The 18,707-nt window shown below is 45.5% G+C and overlaps 1 protein-coding gene across 2 annotated transcripts; it reads right to left on the bottom strand.

Annotated features, from left to right (window-relative positions):
• Positions 1 to 4,212, bottom strand: LOC148404050 (GPI alpha-1,2-mannosyltransferase 3-like). 2 transcript variants are annotated; one of them, XM_088388599.1, is made up of 12 exons: positions 3,968 to 4,212; positions 3,746 to 3,893; positions 3,439 to 3,556; positions 3,248 to 3,352; positions 3,043 to 3,173; positions 2,823 to 2,963; positions 2,681 to 2,732; positions 1,859 to 2,070; positions 1,713 to 1,777; positions 864 to 1,068; positions 405 to 582; positions 1 to 334 (listed from the first exon to the last, which is right to left on the bottom strand). In XM_088388599.1, the coding sequence occupies exons 1-12, from the start codon at positions 4,074 to 4,076 to the stop codon at positions 218 to 220; spliced, it is 1,581 nt and encodes a 526-aa protein (XP_088244725.1). In that variant the 5' UTR covers positions 4,077 to 4,212; the 3' UTR covers positions 1 to 217. The 2 variants fall into 2 exon arrangements, with proteins under 2 accessions (XP_088244725.1, XP_088244736.1); XM_088388610.1 differs by having other exon boundaries at positions 3,746 to 3,869; positions 3,968 to 4,211.
• Between the last annotated feature and the right edge of the window lie 14,495 nt (positions 4,213 to 18,707).

The following is an 18,707-nucleotide window of genomic DNA, read 5'->3' as shown; positions in this document are numbered from 1 at the left end:
ATTTGTATTAGTATAATTTATTTTATAATATACATATTGGAACTGATATTTGGTCCAGCAAATAATCCCAGACTGTCCAACATAGAAAAGAAATTAACACTCAAAACAATTTACACACAAATAGTGGTAAATGAAGTATAATTGGTCTAACAAGATGAGATATTCTTGTCAAAACATTTTGAACATACAGTAGGCAAAATCAGATGAGTTCCTGCAGTCATCGGTGCCTCTCATAAATAAAGATTCTTCTTCCAACTCCTCCGTCGGGAAAATGAGTGTGAAATATGTCTGTCGTTTTCCTGTAGTTGTTTTCACGCAGAAATGCTGTGATCTTCTACAACATAAAAGCACACCAGCATTTAAGCAAGGATTTTAAGACAGATTTGGCTGTACTTTTCCTTTACCTTTTCCATTACGTCAAAGAGAACCAAGTGAGTAGGAAGTGAATGCGCAAGTGGATACGAACTTCGGAGCCAGAGAAGTGGGTCATTGATGAATCTTTCTGATTCCGTCTCATGGTCCAGCTGGCTGAGATCACGCAGGCCCTCGAGGAACCTCATCTTTAGTGGGCAGTGGACGTGGCTGCAAGGGGAGGAAAAATAACTGAAAATCTCCATACAGTGCATCCAGACAGTATACAGTGCTTTTGCTCACATTTTGTCATAATTTGACCTTACTCAAAAATTGAATTACCCCCCATAATTGAATATGATTAGTTACCTCAGAACATTGCTACATCCCCCATTATAATTGGGTGTGCAAACTTGTCCAACCTCATTATCAATTTTCTTTTTACAATTGAGTTGCACAGTTCATAGAGAAACACTCGGAAAGCTTTCCGGATCCCATGGAGCATTTGGCACCTGTAGTAAGGCGTTGAGTGGCAGGACATTGCAAAGAGGACGTCCGGCTGTGAGACATTGTGACAAAGTGCATGGATGTGGCTCATGACGTCCAGAGCTCCACGCTGGTGAATCAGGCCCGTGTAGAGAGCTAGGGGCAGATTGGAGGCCAACAAACCAGCAGTGGCTGCTCGTCGCCAAGCTTTCATACGAGCCATCGTTGCCCCTGGTAACACATGCAAATGCTTAAACATGAAATGGTTCAGCCATCCTTTATTCCAAACCCATCAAGCGCTTATATTGTCAAGAGAGAATTCACAATACATTATAGTGTCCATCATTGGCGTTAGTATGGGGAATATGCAAGCTCTGGTGGTGACCATATTTGGTGGAACTGACATGTTCCTTCATAGGCAACTATTGATAACATACCCTCTTAAAGGTCAAATGTGAAGTAAACTTTTAAATTACTTACATTAATTTTCTAACTGGATGTGAAGAGTAAATTCGCCAGCTAATGAGCTTGAAATGTTGATTATTATGAAACCTCTGCCTGTGACACTGTGACGCAGGGCAAAACATTGAAAGTTGTTAGCCTCAGAGACAATGTCTGCTCAGCTTTAGTATGCCGCCGTATAATTTGTCCAACACCGCAATAACCGAATTGGACTTGTATTTACCCTTGGCTCCAAGGCAGCGCGGGGTCGCGGTGAAAGTAAGCCATTTTAAACTGAAAACTTTTTGAAACCGTATTAAGTGACTACTCATGTACTATCCATAACAAAACAGAAAATACTGCAGTAAACAGTCAAGCTCAAAGAGAATTTACACACTAGATTGTGTGAGTAAATAGTTGTAACAGGGACTTACCACAGAAGATCATACAAAAGGGAAGCACTGGGTAGATGAATCTAAACTCCTTGTGAGGAAGCAGGCTGAAAACAAATTGAGTATGGTGCAAGCTGACAAGGATTCCTACAAGTAGTAAAGAAAGAGAGACAATTATGATGCTTTACCTGTATGCCCCGATGGTCCAGGCAATGGCCACCAGCAGGATTTTGTACCTTCTAAAAGCCAGGAAGCATCCATATAAAAAGAATGGCAGATGGGGGCCAATTATGACCGGGAAGCCCTGAGTGATGTACCAGTGCCATGGGTGGGTGCCGAAATAACTGGCCAATCCGTCCAAGACGTTTACCTTCAGGAAGTTGAAATGTACGAAGACCCACTACACAAGAGAAAACAACTGATGAACCAAAATCATCCTTTAATTCGCACCCACTAGACACTGGCGCAGTGGAACACTGGACAGTGGCACCTTCAGAAATGTTTCATTCGGGTAGACAAATATGGAGACCCTTAAATTCCTGGGGTGATATACCAAAACTAAAAGCCATACTTTCAGGATATAATTATACCAGTGGAGTCAAACTCGTTTATCGAAGTTATGGTTTCTTTCAAAGGGCCATTATTATAACTGAAACCAATTAAGGGTGACTGGTAAAAAAAAAAAAGCTTGCAACCAATCACGGCTCAGCTTGCGAACATCAAGTGAGCCACGATTAGTCAATACCTAAGCCATTAGCACACGTAATGTCATTTTCGGTTGACAACTAACTGTATTTCACTGCTGAATATTGATTAATAAATGCAAAATATGTCCTTTAAAACGCACCCTCTTCATAGAATACATTTCTATGGAGTCCACATCTCTGGAAAACTCAACATTTCGGGATTTGCAGGAATCTTTGGATTACAGATCTTTAGTCTTTTTACAGGAGATGTGACGACATCATCAACAATTGTGTAGTTGTGTTCAGCGAGTGTATATATTTCACCTTTTCATAGAAAATGGAGTCAATTATGGTTGGAATCACAATGGCCAAAGCGCTACAAAGGAGACAAAAGCACTGTTAGCCCTAAGCAGGTGCGAAAAAAAATAAATAATGTGATGGTCAAATTAGAAACACACACAATTACCCAATGGGAATGTAGTCATGCACCACCAGTCTCAGTTTGTTGTCTTCTTGCCAGAAATGATAAATCAACAGCGGAAGCCAGAGAATCAAGGCCGTCGGGCGAACAATAGCCGCCAGTGCAACAAGGCTCAAATATTTTTTGCTGAAGGGGGAAAAACCCGAACGAGGTGTCAACCTGAAATTCGTGCCACATCTAGAAATGTTGATGACATGAAGTAGACCTGTTGTGTGTTTTGGATCCAGGCAGGGGGAAGTAACAGAGAGCAAGGCAAGTGATGGTGGCCTCCACGCTGTTGCTCAGCGTTCTGCTGCAACAGTACCATGTGAACCACGAGCACAGGTGGCAGAAGAACTGCATGCACAAATGCAATCAAAACATGATGGAACGGATAATTCCTCAAGAAAGAAACAGGTAGGGCTAGGTACCGTCCATTTCGCAACATGTTGATTTTCCAGCTCTTCAACAAGGAAGAGGAATTTGAAATCTGCAAAGGCAGTGAATAGTGCATGAAGTAGCCGGGGCAGCCATATCTGCAGAGAAAACAAACTAATTTAAATAAAAAATCATATCTGAACTAAACATGACTGAATGAACAGATGAAAAATAATACACTTGCCATAATGTACACAGAGTCACATTGTATCCAATGTAGTACTTTATAGATGATGGCGAAGAAGAAGGGATAGGTGAAGCCTCTTATGCCTTCCTTCCATTCCCATGTCAGATGGCCATAAGTCACATTGTTAAGGTGTTCACAAAAATGGTAATATAAGTTTACTGAATGTGACTAGCTGATTTAACCACATTTTTGGTGTGGCCTAAGTTTGAGACCAAAGTCCACTGGGATAGACTCGAGTTGAAAAAAAGGACACGGCTGAAAAAATGCATAAATGCTGTCAAAATGAATTGAGTTTAAAGAATATTTGAAGGCCATATGGTGGGCGACTTCCACAGCCTGCCAGTACTCATCTGGAACGAAGCTGCTCTGAACCAGAAAACAGTTCAAGACGCGGAAAATAACACAAAATGCCGCAATCCTCAGCACATCTGTATAGAGAAAAGAAACAATAACTTTACACTGGAGTGAATAGACAAAGCTATCACAACCTTCTAATGAGATCACACTATATAGGGAACTAACCCACCTGTGCTGAGAGGGGCATTGTCTTTGGGTTTTAACGGTGATTCGGTTTTCTCAAGTTTCACCTCCATCCCATTCCTCTCGAACCGTGAACGCTGTCTTAAAGTCTCCATGTGGATGTTGCGTCCTTACACCTGCTGCAGACGCGCGGCCAGAGCGGGCGAGGAAATCTACTTGGTTTACTGTCTGCGTGGAAATGAGCCGTGTGTAACCTGGCTCGCACGCAACCACCCCAGATCGTACAAAGTAAAAAAAAAAAAAAAAAAAAAAAAAAAAAAAAAAAAAAAAAAAGGCATTTATTTTGAGAAGACGGAAAAGCCACAAGCAGCGACCTCATTTAATCACGTGCAACTGACATACATGTCCAAATGAACTAAATCCAAAGGATCCTTTTCTTTCACGGAATTTTGTGAATTATTTCGTCATTAAAATAGCGATAGTATTTATTTCTTGCTCAAGTACACGGGCAAGTAGTGAGGAGTCACAGCGTTCTTCGTGCCTGCCTACTTCGCACACATTGTTTGTCTTTATGTCGAAAAATATTGATGTTTATATGTACTACACATGCTTACGTGCATTCTACTAAATGTGTGTGCGGCATTTAGTCATTTAGTCAGGCCAGAATACCAGTGAAATTGATTTTTATGGGGGGGGGGGGGTTCAAGTCCACAATTATACTGTATGCACAATATACATACACGTGTTTTTTTTTAATTGTGTGCAATTTATGACTTATCATTGGTAAATATTCAATTCTGTGTGTGAATTGTTGAATATGCATTTGTTGAGCAGGCTTTTTACACCACCGTAACAGGGTTTCAAAATGTTTGCACACATACTCAGTAGTGTTGGCTCGTGAGTGAACGATTCGTCAAAAGAACAAATCCTTTCAGTGAACAAGTGATTCGTTCTTTTTCCAGTTCATATGACTTCAACCAGTAGGTGCCGGTAATGCGCATTGAAGCTGGTGCCACCACGCTGTAAATCAAAACGAAGAAGAAAATGACGTAACTTCCCGTTCACGAACGAGTCGTGAATTGCTTTTCCCGTTCACCAACTGAATGGAACTGTGAGTGAACGAGTCAGTGAGTGAGTGATTTGCATTTCCAGTTCATCGCGTGAACGGATTAGTGAGGGAACGAATCCTGACTTTCCCGTTCGCGAGCGAGTTCATGGGTGAACTGCCTTCCCGTGCATCAACGGATCAGTCAGTGAACGTGTTGCGTCTCCCTCCTGGCGTGAACTATGTAAGCCAGAATGTAGATTTACGATTTGCCAAGGTAAGAAAGAACCACTCGCTGAAACACCACTTCTTCTATGCCCGTTTTCTCCAAGCTAACGGCTAACTTTCTTGCATGAAGGGATGCCCCGTTATGCAACAACAGGGAGATTATGCTTCTCTTTGAGTAATCTTGATTTTATAACACTTATAGTCGTTTTTAAATAACGTGTATGCATATATACGCCTAAATATTGTTATCCAATATATCTACCGCAATTTCACATTGGATTGCTGGTTTGAAATTTACTTTTAATATTATTATTATTTCAATAAACATTTATGTTAAAACTTGTCTGGTGTTTTATTCCTTGTTTTTATATTCAAACAAACCTTTTGAGTGAATCGATTCTAAAGATTCACTTCACTTAAAACTGCAATGCACATCACTAGTACAAAAGAGTGCAGACGGCCATTGCCTGCCAGGTCGAAATAGTCGACTGGTTAGTGACACAGTCTCTTACTCGTTAAGAACTTGGTGTGCGCATGTACCTTGAATCTGTGACGTCATTCGAACACTCCATTAGGTACGCCGCCATTTTCAGGTGTACCTAATCACAGGCCACTTCATTAAGGAAAAATTATGGTCAAAGCTTCACGGAAAGTGAAAAGTGCCACACCCACCCTCACACCCACGTTTTGATGGGCTGTTTGATATGTGACGTCACGCAGACAAGTGCCAAAAGTCCCGATGATCGTGAGCAGCAGGGGGGGGGCCCCATTTCAACCCCTTACACTGAGTGCCAAGCAGGGAAGAAATGGGTATCATTGTTATAGTCACTGGTATGACTCGGCAGGGGTTTGAACCCACTACCTCCCAATCTCAGGGCGGACACTCTCCTCTCAGGCCACTGAGCTGGTAAACATTTGTATCGTAGTATAACACTTATAGTCGTTTTTAAATAACGTGTACGCCTAAATATTGTTATCCAATATATCTACTGCAATTTCACATTAGATTGCTGGTTTGAAATTTGCTTTTAATATTATTATTTTTAATAAACATTTATGTTAAAACTTGTCTGCCGTCTTATTCCTTGTTTTTATATTCGCCAATTAAAACATAAAAATCAGACATTTGGTTAACTGCTTTATGTGACAATTTGTGTAGGTACACTACACGAGGTTAAAAAAAAAAGAGAGAATAAAGAAAGGGTTAATTGCGCAACGAAAGCATTTCCTCTCACCTGGGATCGAACCTAGCTCTTGCCGAGTAAGAGCCCGAGTCACTAACCGAGTCGGCTATTTCGACCGGCAGTCTGCAATTGCTTGCACTCTTTTGTACTAGGGTTAGGGTTATTGCTAGGGTTAGAGCTATGGTTAGGGTTAGAGCTTGGGTTAGGGTTAGAGCTAGGGTTAGGGTTTGAGCTAGGGTTAGGGTTAGAGCTTGGGTTAGGGGTTGAACTACGGTTAGGGCTAGGGTAAGGGTCAGGGTTAGAGCTAGGGTTAGGGCTAAGGTTAGAGCTAGGGTTAGAGTTAGTGCGAGGGTTAGGGTTAGAGCTAGGGTTAGAGCTAGGGTTAGAGTTAGAGCTAGGGTTAGGGTTATTGCTAGGGTTAGAGCTTGGGTTAGGGTTAGAGCTTGGGTTAGGGTTAGAGCTAGGGTTAGGGTTTGAGCTAGGGTTAGGGTTTGAGCTAGGGTTAGGGCTAGGGTTTGGGTTAGGGTTAGGCTTAGAGCTAGTGTTAGGGTTGGAGTTAGAGTAAGAGCTAGGGTTGGGGTTAGGGTTAGAGCTACGTTAGGGTTAAAGCTAGGGTTAGGGTTAGAGCTCGGGTTGGGGTTTGAGCTTGGGTTAGGGTTAGAGCTTGGGTTAGGGTTAGAACTAGGGTTAGGGTTTGAGCTAGGGTTAGGGTAAGAGCTAGGGTTAGGGTTAGAGCTAGGGTTAGGGCTAGGGTTAGAGGTAGGGTTAGAGTTAGTGCGAGGGTTAGGGTTAGAGCTAGTATTAGGGTTAGAGCTAGTGTTAGGGTTAGAGCTGGGATTAGGGTTAGAGCTAGGGTTTGTGTTAGAGCTAGGGCTAGGGTTAGTGTTAAAGCTAGGGTTAGGGTTAGAGCTAGGGTTAGGGTTATGCTTAGAGCTAGGGTTAGAGCTAGGGTTAGAGCTAGGGTTAGAGCTAGGGTAAGGGTCAGAGCTAGGGTTTGGGTTAGGTCTAGGGTTAGGGTTAGAGCGAGGGTTAGGGTTAGAGCTAGGGTTAGGGTAAGAGCTAGGGTTAGGGTCAGAGCTAGGGTTTGGGTTAGGCTTAGAGCTAGGGTTAGACCTAGGGTTAGGGTTGGAGTTAGAGTAAGAGCTAGGGTTGGGGTTAGGGTTAGAGCTACGTTAGGGTTAAAGCTAGGGTTAGGGTTAGAGCTCGGGTTGGGGTTAGATTTTGGGTTAGGGTTAGAGCTTGGGTTAGGGTTAGAGCTAGGGTTAGGGTTTGAGCTGGGGTTAGGGTTAGAGCTAGGGTTAGAGGTAGGGTTAGAGTTAGTGCGAGGGTTAGGTTTAGAGCCAGTATTAGGGTTAGAGCTGGGGTTAGGGTTAGAGCTAGGGTTTGTGTTAGAGCTAGTGCTAGGGTTAGTGTTAAAGCTAGGGTTAGGGTTAGAGCTAGGGTTAGGGTTATGCTTAGAGCTAGGGTTAGAGCTAGGGTTAGAGCTAGGGTAAGGGTCAGAGCTAGGGTTTGGGTTGGGCTAGGGTTACGGTTAAAGCTAGGGTTAGAGCTAGGGTTAGGGTTAGAGCTAGGCTTTGGGTTAGAGCTAGGGTTGGGGTCAGAGCTAGGGTCAGGGCTAGGGTAGGGTTAGGCTTAGAGCTAGGGTTAGACCTAGGGTTAGGGTTGGAGTTAGAGTAAGAGCTAGGGTTGGGGTTAGGGTTAGAGCTACATTAGGGTTAAAGCTAGGGTTAGGGTTAGAGCTCGGGTTGGGGTTAGATTTTGGGTTAGGGTTAGAGCTTGAGTTAGGGTTAGAGCTAGGGTTAGGGTTTGAGCTGGGGTTAGGGTTAGAGCTAGGGTTAGGGTTAGAGCTAGGGTTAGAGGTAGGGTTAGAGTTAGTGCGAGGGTTAGGGTTAGAGCCAGTATTAGGGTTAGAGCTAGTGTTAGGGTTAGAGCTGGGGTTAGAGTTAGAGCTAGGGTTTGTGTTAGAGCTAGGGCTAGGGTTAGTGTTAAAGCTAGGGTTAGGGTTAGAGCTAGGGTTAGGGTTATGCTTAGAGCTAGGGTTAGAGCTAGGGTAAGGGTCAGAGCTAGGGTTAGGGTTTGGGTTAGGCCTAGGGTTACGGTTAAAGCTAGGGTTAGAGCGAGGGTTAGGGTTAGAGCTAGCCTTTGGGTTAGAGCTAGGGTTGGGGTTAGGGTTAGAGCTAGCGTTAGGGTTAAAGCTAGGGTTAGGGTTAGAGCTCGGGTTAGGGTTAGAGCTAGGGTTGGGGTTAGAGCTAGGGTTAGGCTTAGAGCTTGGGTTAGGGTTTGAGCTAGGGTTAGGGTCAGGGTTAGAGCTAGGGTTAGGGCTAGGGTTAGAGGTAGGGTTAGAGCTAGGGTTAGAGTTAGTGTGAGGGTTAGGGTTAGAGCTAGGGTTAGAGCTAGGGTTAGAGTTAGAGCTAGGGTTAGGGTCAGAGCTAGGGTTAGAGCTTGGGTTAGGGTTAGAGCTTGGGTTAGGGTTTGAGCTAGGGTTAGGGTTAGAGCTTGGGTTAGGGTTTTGAGCTAGGGTTAGGGCTAGGGTTAGGGTCAGGGTTAGAGCTAGGGTTAGGGCTAGGGTTAGAGCTAGGGTTAGAGTTAGTGCGAGGGTTAGAGCTAGGGTTAGAGCTAGGGTTAGAGTTAGAGCTAGGGTTAGGGTTATTGCTAGGGTTAGAGCTTGGGTTAGGGTTAGAGCTTGGGTTAGGGTTAGAGCTAGGGTTTGAGCTAGGGTTAGGGTTTGAGCTAGGGTTAGGGTAAGAGCTAGGGTTAGGGTTAGAGTTAGAGCTAGGGTTAGGATTAGAGCTAGGGTTAGGGTTAGAGTTAGAGCTAGGGTTAGGATTAGAGCTAGGGTTAGGGTAAGAGCTAGGGTTAGGGCTAGGGTTAGGGTTGGAGTTAGAGTAAGAGCTAGGGTTGGGGTTAGAGCTACGTTAGGGTTAAATCTAGGGTTAGGGTTAGAGCTCGGGTTGGGGTTAGAGCTTGGGTTAGGGTTAGACCTAGGGTTAGGGTTTGAGCTAGGGTTAGGGTTAGAGCTAGGGTTAGGGCTAGGGTTAGAGGTAGGGTTAGAGTTAGTGCGAGGGTTAGGGTTAGAGCTAGTGTTAGGGTTAGAGCTGGGGTTAGGGTTAGAGCTAGGGTTTGTGTTAGAGCTAGGGCTAGGGTTAGTGTTAAAGCTAGGGTTAGGGTTAGGGCTAGGGTTAGGGTTATGCTTAGAGCTAGGGTTAGAGCTAGGGTTAGAGCTAGGGTTAGAGCTAGGGTTAAGGTTTGGGTTAGGGCTAGGGTTACGGTTAAAGCTAGGGTTAGAGCTAGGGTTAGGGTTATGCTTAGAGCTAGGGTTAGAGCTAGGGTAAGGGTCAGAGCTAGGGTCAGGGTTTGGGTTAGGGCTAGGGTTACGGTTAAAGCTAGGGTTAGAGCTAGGGTTAGGGTTAGAGCTAGGCTTTGGGTTAGAGCTAGGGTTGGGGTTAGGGTTAGAGCTAGCGTTAGGGTTAAAGCTAGGGTTAGGGTTAGAGCTCGGGTTAGGGTTAGAGCTTGGGTTAGGGTCAGAGCTAGGGTTAGGGTTAGGGTTAGGGTTAGAGCTAGGGTTAGGGTTATGCTTAGAGCTAGGGTTAGAGCTAGGGTAAGGGTCAGAGCTAGGGTTAGGGTTTGGGTTAGGTCTAGGGTTACGGTTAAAGCTAGGGTTAGAGCTCGGGTTAGGGTTAGAGCTAGCCTTTGGGTTAGAGCTAGGGTTGGGGTTAGAGCTAGCGTTAGGGTTAAAGCTAGGGTTAGGGTTAGAGCTCGGGTTAGGGTTAGAGCTAGGGTTGGGGTTAGAGCTAGGGTTAGGCTTAGAGCTTGGGTTAGGGTTTGAGCTAGGGTTAGGGTCAGGGTTAGAGCAGGGTTAGGGCTAGGGTTAGAGGTAGGGTTAGAGCTAGGGTTAGAGTTAGTGTGAGGGTTAGGGTTAGAGCTAGGGTTAGAGCTAGGGTTAGGGTTTGAGCTTGGGTTAGGGTTTGAGCTAGGGTTAGGGCTAGGGTTAGGGTCAGGGTTAGAGCTAGGGTTAGGGCTAGGCTTAGAGCTAGGGTTAGAGTTAGTGCGAGGGTTAGGGTTAGAGCTAGGGTTAGAGTTAGAGCTAGGGTTAGGGTTATTGCTAGGGTTAGAGCTAGGGTTAGGGTTAGAGCTTGGGTTAGGGTTTGAGCTAGGGTTAGGGTTAGAGCTTGGGTTAGGGTTTTGAGCTAGGGTTAGGGCTAGGGTTAGGGTCAGGGTTAGAGCTAGGGTTAGGGCTAGGGTTAAAGGTCGGGTTAGGGTTAGAGCTAGGGCTGGGGTTAGAGCTAGGGTTAGGCTTAGAGCTTGGGTTAGGGTTTGAGCTAGGGTTAGGGTCAGGGTTAGAGCTAGGGTTAGGGTTAGGGTTAGAGGTAGGGTTAGAGCTAGGGTTAGAGTTAGTGTGAGGGTTAGGGTTAGAGCTAGGGTTAGAGCTAGGGTTAGAGTTAGAGCTAGGGTTAGGGTCAGAGCTAGGGTTAGAGCTTGGGTTAGGGTTAGAGCTTGGGTTAGGGTTTGAGCTAGGGTTAGGGTTAGAGCTTGGGTTAGGGTTTTGAGCTAGGGTTAGGGCTAGGGTTAGGGTCAGGGTTAGAGCTAGGGTTAGGGCTAGGGTTAGAGCTAGGGTTAGAGTTAGTGCGAGGGTTAGAGCTAGGGTTAGAGCTAGGGTTAGAGTTAGAGCTAGGGTTAGGGTTATTGCTAGGGTTAGAGCTTGGGTTAGGGTTAGAGCTTGGGTTAGGGTTAGAGCTAGGGTTTGAGCTAGGGTTAGGGTTTGAGCTAGGGTTAGGGTAAGAGCTAGGGTTAGGGTTAGAGTTAGAGCTAGTGTTAGGATTAGAGCTAGGGTTAGGGTTAGAGTTAGAGCTAGGGTTAGGATTAGAGCTAGGGTTAGGGTAAGAGCTAGGGTTAGGGCTAGGGTTAGGGTTGGAGTTAGAGTAAGAGCTAGGGTTGGGGTTAGAGCTACGTTAGGGTTAAATCTAGGGTTAGGGTTAGAGCTCGGGTTGGGGTTAGAGCTTGGGTTAGGGTTAGACCTAGGGTTAGGGTTTGAGCTAGGGTTAGGGTTAGAGCTAGGGATAGGGCTAGGGTTAGAGGTAGGGTTAGAGTTAGTGCGAGGGTTAGGGTTAGAGCTAGTGTTAGGGTTAGAGCTGGGGTTAGGGTTAGAGCTAGGGTTTGTGTTAGAGCTAGGGCTAGGGTTAGTGTTAAACTTAGGGTTAGGGTTAGGGCTAGGGTTAGGGTTATGCTTAGAGCTAGGGTTAGAGCTAGGGTTAAGGTTTGGGTTAGGGCTAGGGTTACGGTTAAAGCTAGGGTTAGAGCTAGGGTTAGGGTTATGCTTAGAGCTAGGGTTAGAGCTAGGGTAAGGGTCAGAGCTAGGGTCAGGGTTTGGGTTAGGGCTAGGGTTACGGTTAAAGCTAGGGTTAGAGCTAGGGTTAGGGTTAGAGCTAGGCTTTGGGTTAGAGCTAGGGTTGGGGTTAGGGTTAGAGCTAGCGTTAGGGTTAAAGCTAGGGTTAGGGTTAGAGCTCGGGTTAGGGTTAGAGCTTGGGTTAGGGTCAGAGCTAGGGTTAGGGTTAGGGTTAGGGTTAGAGCTAGGGTTAGGGTTATGCTTAGAGCTAGGGTTAGAGCTAGGGTAAGGGTCAGAGCTAGGGTTAGGGTTTGGGTTAGGTCTAGGGTTACGGTTAAAGCTAGGGTTAGAGCGAGGGTTAGGGTTAGAGCTAGCCTTTGGGTTAGAGCTAGGGTTGGGGTTAGGGTTAGAGCTAGCGTTAGGGTTAAAGCTAGGGTTAGGGTTAGAGCTCGGGTTAGGGTTAGAGCTAGGGTTGGGGTTAGAGCTAGGGTTAGGCTTAGAGCTTGGGTTAGGGTTTGAGCTAGGGTTAGGGTCAGGGTTAGAGCAGGGTTAGGGCTAGGGTTAGAGGTAGGGTTAGAGCTAGGGTTAGAGTTAGTGTGAGGGTTAGGGTTAGAGCTAGGGTTAGAGCTAGGGTTAGAGTTAGAGCTAGGGTTAGGGTTATTGCTAGGGTTAGAGCTTGGGTTAGGGTTAGAGCTTGGGTTAGGGTTTGAGCTAGGGTTAGGGTTAGAGCTTGGGTTAGGGTTTGAGCTAGGGTTAGGGCTAGGGTTAGGGTCAGGGTTAGAGCTAGGGTTAGGGCTAGGCTTAGAGCTAGGGTTAGAGTTAGTGCGAGGGTTAGGGTTAGAGCTAGGGTTAGAGTTAGAGCTAGGGTTAGGGTTATTGCTAGGGTTAGAGCTAGGGTTAGGGTTAGAGCTTGGGTTAGGGTTATAGCTAGGGTTTGAGCTAGGGTTAGGGTTTGAGCTAGGGTTAGGGTAAGAGCTAGGGTTAGAGCTAGTGCGAGGGTTAGGGTTAGAGCTAGGGTTAGGGTTAGAGTTAGAGCTAGGGTTAGGGTTAGAGCTAGGGTTTGAGCTAGGGTTAGGGTAAGAGCTAGGGTTAGGGTCAGAGCTAGGGTTAGGGCTAGGGTTAGGGTTGGAGTTAGAGTAAGAGCTAGGGTTGGGGTTAGAGCTACGTTAGGGTTAAATCTAGGGTTAGGGTTAGAGCTCGGGTTGGGGTTAGAGCTTGGGTTAGGGTTAGAGCTAGGGTTAGGGTTAGAGCTAGGGCTAGGGCTAGGGTTAGAGGTAGGGTTAGTGCGAGGGTTAGGGTTAGAGCTAGTGTTAGGGTTAGAGCTGGGGTTAGGGTTAGAGCTAGGGTTTGTGTTAGAGCTAGGGCTAGGGTTAGTGTTAAAGCTAGGGTTAGGGTTAGGGCTAGGGTTAGGGTTATGCTTAGAGCTAGGGTTAGAGCTAGGGTTAGAGCTAGGGTTAGGGTTTGGGTTAGGGTTTGTGTTAGAGCTAGGGCTAGGGTTAGTGTTAAACTTAGGGTTAGGGCTAGGGTTAGGGTTATGCTTAGAGCTAGGGTTAAGGTTTGGGTTAGGGCTAGGGTTACGGTTAAAGCTAGGGTTAGAGCTAGGGTTAGGGTTATGCTTAGAGCTAGGGTTAGAGCTAGGGTAAGGGTCAGAGCTAGGGTCAGGGTTTGGGTTAGGGCTAGGGTTACGGTTAAAGCTAGGGTTAGAGCTAGGGTTAGGGTTAGAGCTAGGCTTTGGGTTAGAGCTAGGGTTGGGGTTAGGGTTAGAGCTAGCGTTAGGGTTAAAGCTAGGGTTAGGGTTAGAGCTCGGGTTAGGGTTAGAGCTTGGGTTAGGGTCAGAGCTAGGGTTAGGGTTAGGGTTAGGGTTAGAGCTAGGGTTAGGATTATGCTTAGAGCTAGGGTTAGAGCTAGGGTAAGGGTCAGAGCTAGGGTTAGGGTTTGGGTTAGGTCTAGGGTTACGGTTAAAGCTAGGGTTAGAGCGAGGGTTAGGGTTAGAGCTAGCCTTTGGGTTAGAGCTAGGGTTGGGGTTAGGGTTAGAGCTAGCGTTAGGGTTAAAGCTAGGGTTAGGGTTAGAGCTCGGGTTAGGGTTAGAGCTAGGGTTGGGGTTAGAGCTAGGGTTAGGCTTAGAGCTTGGGTTAGGGTTTGAGCTAGGGTTAGGGTCAGGGTTAGAGCAGGGTTAGGGCTAGGGTAAGAGGTAGGGTTAGAGCTAGGGTTAGAGTTAGTGTGAGGGTTAGGGTTAGAGCTAGGGTTAGAGCTAGGGTTAGAGTTAGAGCTAGGGTTAGGGTTATTGCTAGGGTTAGAGCTTGGGTTAGGGTTAGAGCTTGGGTTAGGGTTTGAGCTAGGGTTAGGGTTAGAGCTTGGGTTAGGGTTTGAGCTAGGGTTAGGGCTAGGGTTAGGGTCAGGGTTAGAGCTAGGGTTAGGGCTAGGCTTAGAGCTAGGGTTAGAGTTAGTGCGAGGGTTAGGGTTAGAGCTAGGGTTAGAGTTAGAGCTAGGGTTAGGGTTATTGCTAGGGTTAGAGCTAGGGTTAGGGTTAGAGCTTGGGTTAGGGTTATAGCTAGGGTTTGAGCTAGGGTTAGGGTTTGAGCTAGGGTTAGGGTAAGAGCTAGGGTTAGAGCTAGTGCGAGGGTTAGGGTTAGAGCTAGGGTTAGGGTTAGAGTTAGAGCTAGGGTCAGGGTTAGAGCTAGGGTTTGAGCTAGGGTTAGGGTAAGAGCTAGGGTTAGGGTCAGAGCTAGGGTTAGGGCTAGGGTTAGGGTTGGAGTTAGAGTAAGAGCTAGGGTTGGGGTTAGAGCTACGTTAGGGTTAAATCTAGGGTTAGGGTTAGAGCTCGGGTTGGGGTTAGAGCTTGGGTTAGGGTTAGAGCTAGGGTTAGGGTTTGAGCGAGGGTTAGGGTTAGAGCTAGGGCTAGGGTTAGAGCTGGGGTTAGGGTTAGAGCTAGGGTTTGTGTTAGAGCTAGGGCTAGGGTTAGTGTTAAAGCTAGGGTTAGGGTTAGGGCTAGGGTTAGGGTTATGCTTAGAGCTAGGGTTAGAGCTAGGGTTAGAGCTAGGGTTAGGGTTTGGGTTAGGGCTAGGGTTACGGTTAAAGCTAGGGTTAGAGCTAGGGTTAGGGTTATGCTTAGAGCTAGGGTTAGAGCTAGGGTTAGGGTCAGAGCTAGGGTTAGGGTTTGGGTTAGGGCTAGGGTTACGGTTAAAGCTAGGTTTAGAGCTAGGGTTAGGGTTAGAGCTAGGCTTTGGGTTAGAGCTAGGGTTGGGGTTAGGGTTAGAGCTAGCGTTAGGGTTAAAGCTAGGGTTAGGGTTAGAGCTCGGGTTAGGGTTAGAGCTTGGGTTAGGGTCAGAGCTAGGGTTGGGGTTAGAGCTAGGGTTAGGCTTAGAGCTTGGGTTAGGGTTTGAGCTAGGGTTAGGGCTAGGGTTAGGGTCAGGGTTAGAGCTAGGGTTAGGGTTAGAGCTAGGGTTAGAGCTAGGGTTAGAGGTAGTGCGAGGGTTAGGGTTAGAGCTAGGGTTAGGGTTAGAGTTAGAGCCAGGGTTAGGGTTATTGCTAGGGTTAGGGTTAGAGCTTGGGTTAGGGTTAGAGCTAGGGTTAGGGTTTGAGCTAGGGTTAGGGTTTGAGCTAGGGTTAGAGTTAGAGCTAGGGTTAGGGTTTGAGCTAGGGTTAGGGTTTGAGCTAGGGTTAGAGCTAGGGTTACGGTTAGAGCTAGTGTTTGGGTTAGTGTTAGGGTTAGGGTTATGCTTTGAGCTAGGGTTAGACCCCTAGCTCTAAGCATAACCCTAACCCTAACCCTAGCCCTAACCCAAACCCTAGCTCTAACCCTAACCCCAGCCCTAACCCTAACACTAGCTCTAACCCTAACACTAGCTCTAACCCTAACCCTAGCTCTAACCCCAACCCTAACCCTAGCTTTAACCCTAACGTAGCTCTAACCCTAACCCCAACCCTAACTCCAACCCTAACCCTAGGTCTAACTCTAGCTCTAAGCCTAACCCTAACCCTCGCCCTAACCCAAACCCTAGCCCTAACCCTAACCTTAGCTCTAGTTAGTTTAAAAAAAAAAACTACCATGTATGGTTAGCTCTAACCCTAAGCCTAGCTCTAATTCTAACCCTAACCCTAGCTCTAAACCTAGGTCTAAACCTAGCTTTAAGCATAACCCTAACCCTAACCCTAACACTAACCCTAGCCCTGACCCTAACCCTAGCTCTAACCCTAACCCCAGCTCTAACACTAGCTCTAACCCTAACACTAGCTCTAACCCTAACCCTAGCTCTAATTGTTATATGGTTAAACTACCATGTATGGTAGTTTTGAAAAAAACAACAAAAAAAACGAACCCTAACCTTAGCTCTAACCCTAACCCTTTGTTTTTTTGTTAAAATAGTGGTAACGCTTTTTTCTTTTTTTTTTTTAAACTTTTTTGGAAAAAAAAGAAACTACTTTCCCACTTTAAAAAAAAAGTTAGCATTTTTAAAAAAAAACTACCATAAATGGTAGTTTAAAAAAAAAACTACCGTGTATGGTTAGCTCTAACCTTAAGCCTAGCTCTAATTCTAACCCTAACCCTAGCTCTAACCCTAACACTAACCCTAGCCCTAACCCAAACCCTAGCTCTAACCCTAACACTAGCTCTAACCCTAACCCTAGCTCTAACCCCAACCCTAACCCTAGCTTTAACCCTAACGTAGCTCTAACACTAACCCCAACCCTAGCTCTTACCCTAACTCCAACCCTAACCCTAGGTCTAACCCTAGCTCTAAGCCTAACCCTAACCCTCGCCCTAACCCAAACCCTAGCCCTAACCCTAACCTTAGCTCTAGTTAGTTTAAAAAAAAAAAACTACCATGTATGGTTAGCTCTAACCCTAAGCCTAGCTCTAATTTTAACCCTAACTTTAGCTCTAAACCTAGGTCTAAACCTAGCTCTAAGCATAACCCTGACCCTAACCCTAGCTCTTACCCTAACCCCAGCTTTAATCGTTATATGGTTACACTAGCAACTGTGTTGCAAATTTTGTATGAATTTTTTTGATCCCACTGAGATTCGAACTCGGGTCGCTGGGGTGAAAGTCCAGAGCACTAACCACTACCCTATGGAAGCCTTGCTCTCAGGCCATGGAACATGTATGGTTTTATGGAGCAGCTCACAAGCGACTAGATCAGCGAAAATGTGTTTGGTCCCACTGAGATTCGAACCCAGGTTGCTGGGGTGAATGCCCAGAGGACTAACCACTACCCTACGGAAGCATTGCTCTCAGGTCATGGAACATGTATGGTTTTATGGAGCAGCTCACAAGAAGACTAGATCAGTGAAAATTTTTTTGGTCCCACTGAGATTAGAACCCAGGCCGCTGGGGTGACAGACCAGAGCACTAACCACTACCCTATGGAAGCCTTGCACTCAGTACATGGAACATGTATGGTTTTATGGAGCAGCTCACAAGCGATTAGCTGAATACTCCACAGCAGATGTCATCACAAGACGTTGTGTACACGAACACCTAGCAAAGTACAATTTAAAATGACACTTTCGAAGTACCCAAAGTTAAACTTACAAAAGAAAACTCATAATAAATAAAACTTATACAAGAAGAGCCCTAACGTGGCACTTGACAGCTGTCAGTGTCAAATGCAAAATGTAAACAAGGACCATGTGAAAATTAGGTCAATGCAATCTCCGGTTAGAATATGTTATTTTGTAGGTATTAACAAGTAGAATAGTTTTAAATTAGTCACAATTGTTTAGGCAGATAATTATGGGATATTTTCGTACACTACACGAGGTAAAAAAAATAATAAAATAAATAAATAAGTGTAGCGAACGATTTGGTGAACGATTCTTTTGAACGAACCGATTCTAATGATTCAGTTCACTTGAGAACTGGAATGCACATCACTAGTACAAAGGAGTGCAAGCAATTGCAGTTAACCAAATGTCTGATTTTTATGTTTTAATTGGCGAATATAAAAACAAGGAATAAGACGCCAGACAAGTTTTAACATAAATGTTTATTAAAAATAATAATATTAAAAGCAAATTTCAAACCAGCAATCTAATGTGAAATTGCAGTAGATATGTTGGATAACAATATTTAGGCGTACACGTTATTTAAAAACGACTATAAGTGTTATACTACGATACAAGTGTTTACCAGCTCAGTGGCCTGAGAGGAGAGTGTCCGCCCTGAGATTGGGAGGTTGTGGGTTCAAACCCCTGCCGAGTCATACCAGCGACTATAACAATGGTACCCATTTCTTCCCTGCTTGGCACTCAGTGTAAGGGGTTGAAATGGGGCCCCCCCCCTGTTGCTCACGATCATTGGAACTTTTGGCACTCAGTGTAAGGCAGGGGTGTCCAAGTCCAGTCCTCGAGGGCCGCATTCCTACATGTTTTCCAAGTTTCCCTCGTTGATCATTTGAATCAGGTGTGTTTAACGAGGGAAACTTGGAAAACATGGAGGACTGGACTTGGACCCCCCCCTGCTCTATTAGGTACACCGTCATTTTCAAGTGTACCTAATAACAGGTGACTTTATTCGGGAAATATCATGGTCAAAGGTCACAGGTGTCAAGCTCTAGTCCCCGGGGCCACGTTCCAATATGTTTTCCAAGTTACCCTCGTTAAACACACCTGCGTGAAAAGATTTTGGTCATTTTCACGTGCTGCAGGAGCTAAAACTTTTCACGCAGGTGCACTTAACGAGGCAATCACACGGACACTGCATTAGGTACACCACCATTTTCAAGTGTACCTAATAACAGGCCACTTTATTAGGGAAATATCATGGTCAAAGGTCACAGGTGTCAAGCTCTAGTCCTCGAGGCCGCGTTCCAATATGTTTTCCAAGTTACCCTCGTTAAACACACCTACGTGAAAAGATTTTGGTCATTTTCACGTTCTGCAGGAGCGAAAACTTTTCACGCAGGTGAGCTGGAAATACATATATTATAAATATTATATATATTATAATATATGTAAAGAGACATTTCTTCACGGAAGCCCCCATTAAATTCAACGTACTGGA

The sequence above is a fragment of the Syngnathus floridae genome, chromosome 1 (genome assembly GCF_059516105.1).
Source record: "Syngnathus floridae isolate MCC-2025c chromosome 1, RoL_Sflo_1.0, whole genome shotgun sequence".
Lineage (NCBI taxonomy): Eukaryota > Metazoa > Chordata > Actinopteri > Syngnathiformes > Syngnathidae > Syngnathus > Syngnathus floridae.
This window is presented reverse-complemented; position numbering and strand designations above follow the sequence as displayed.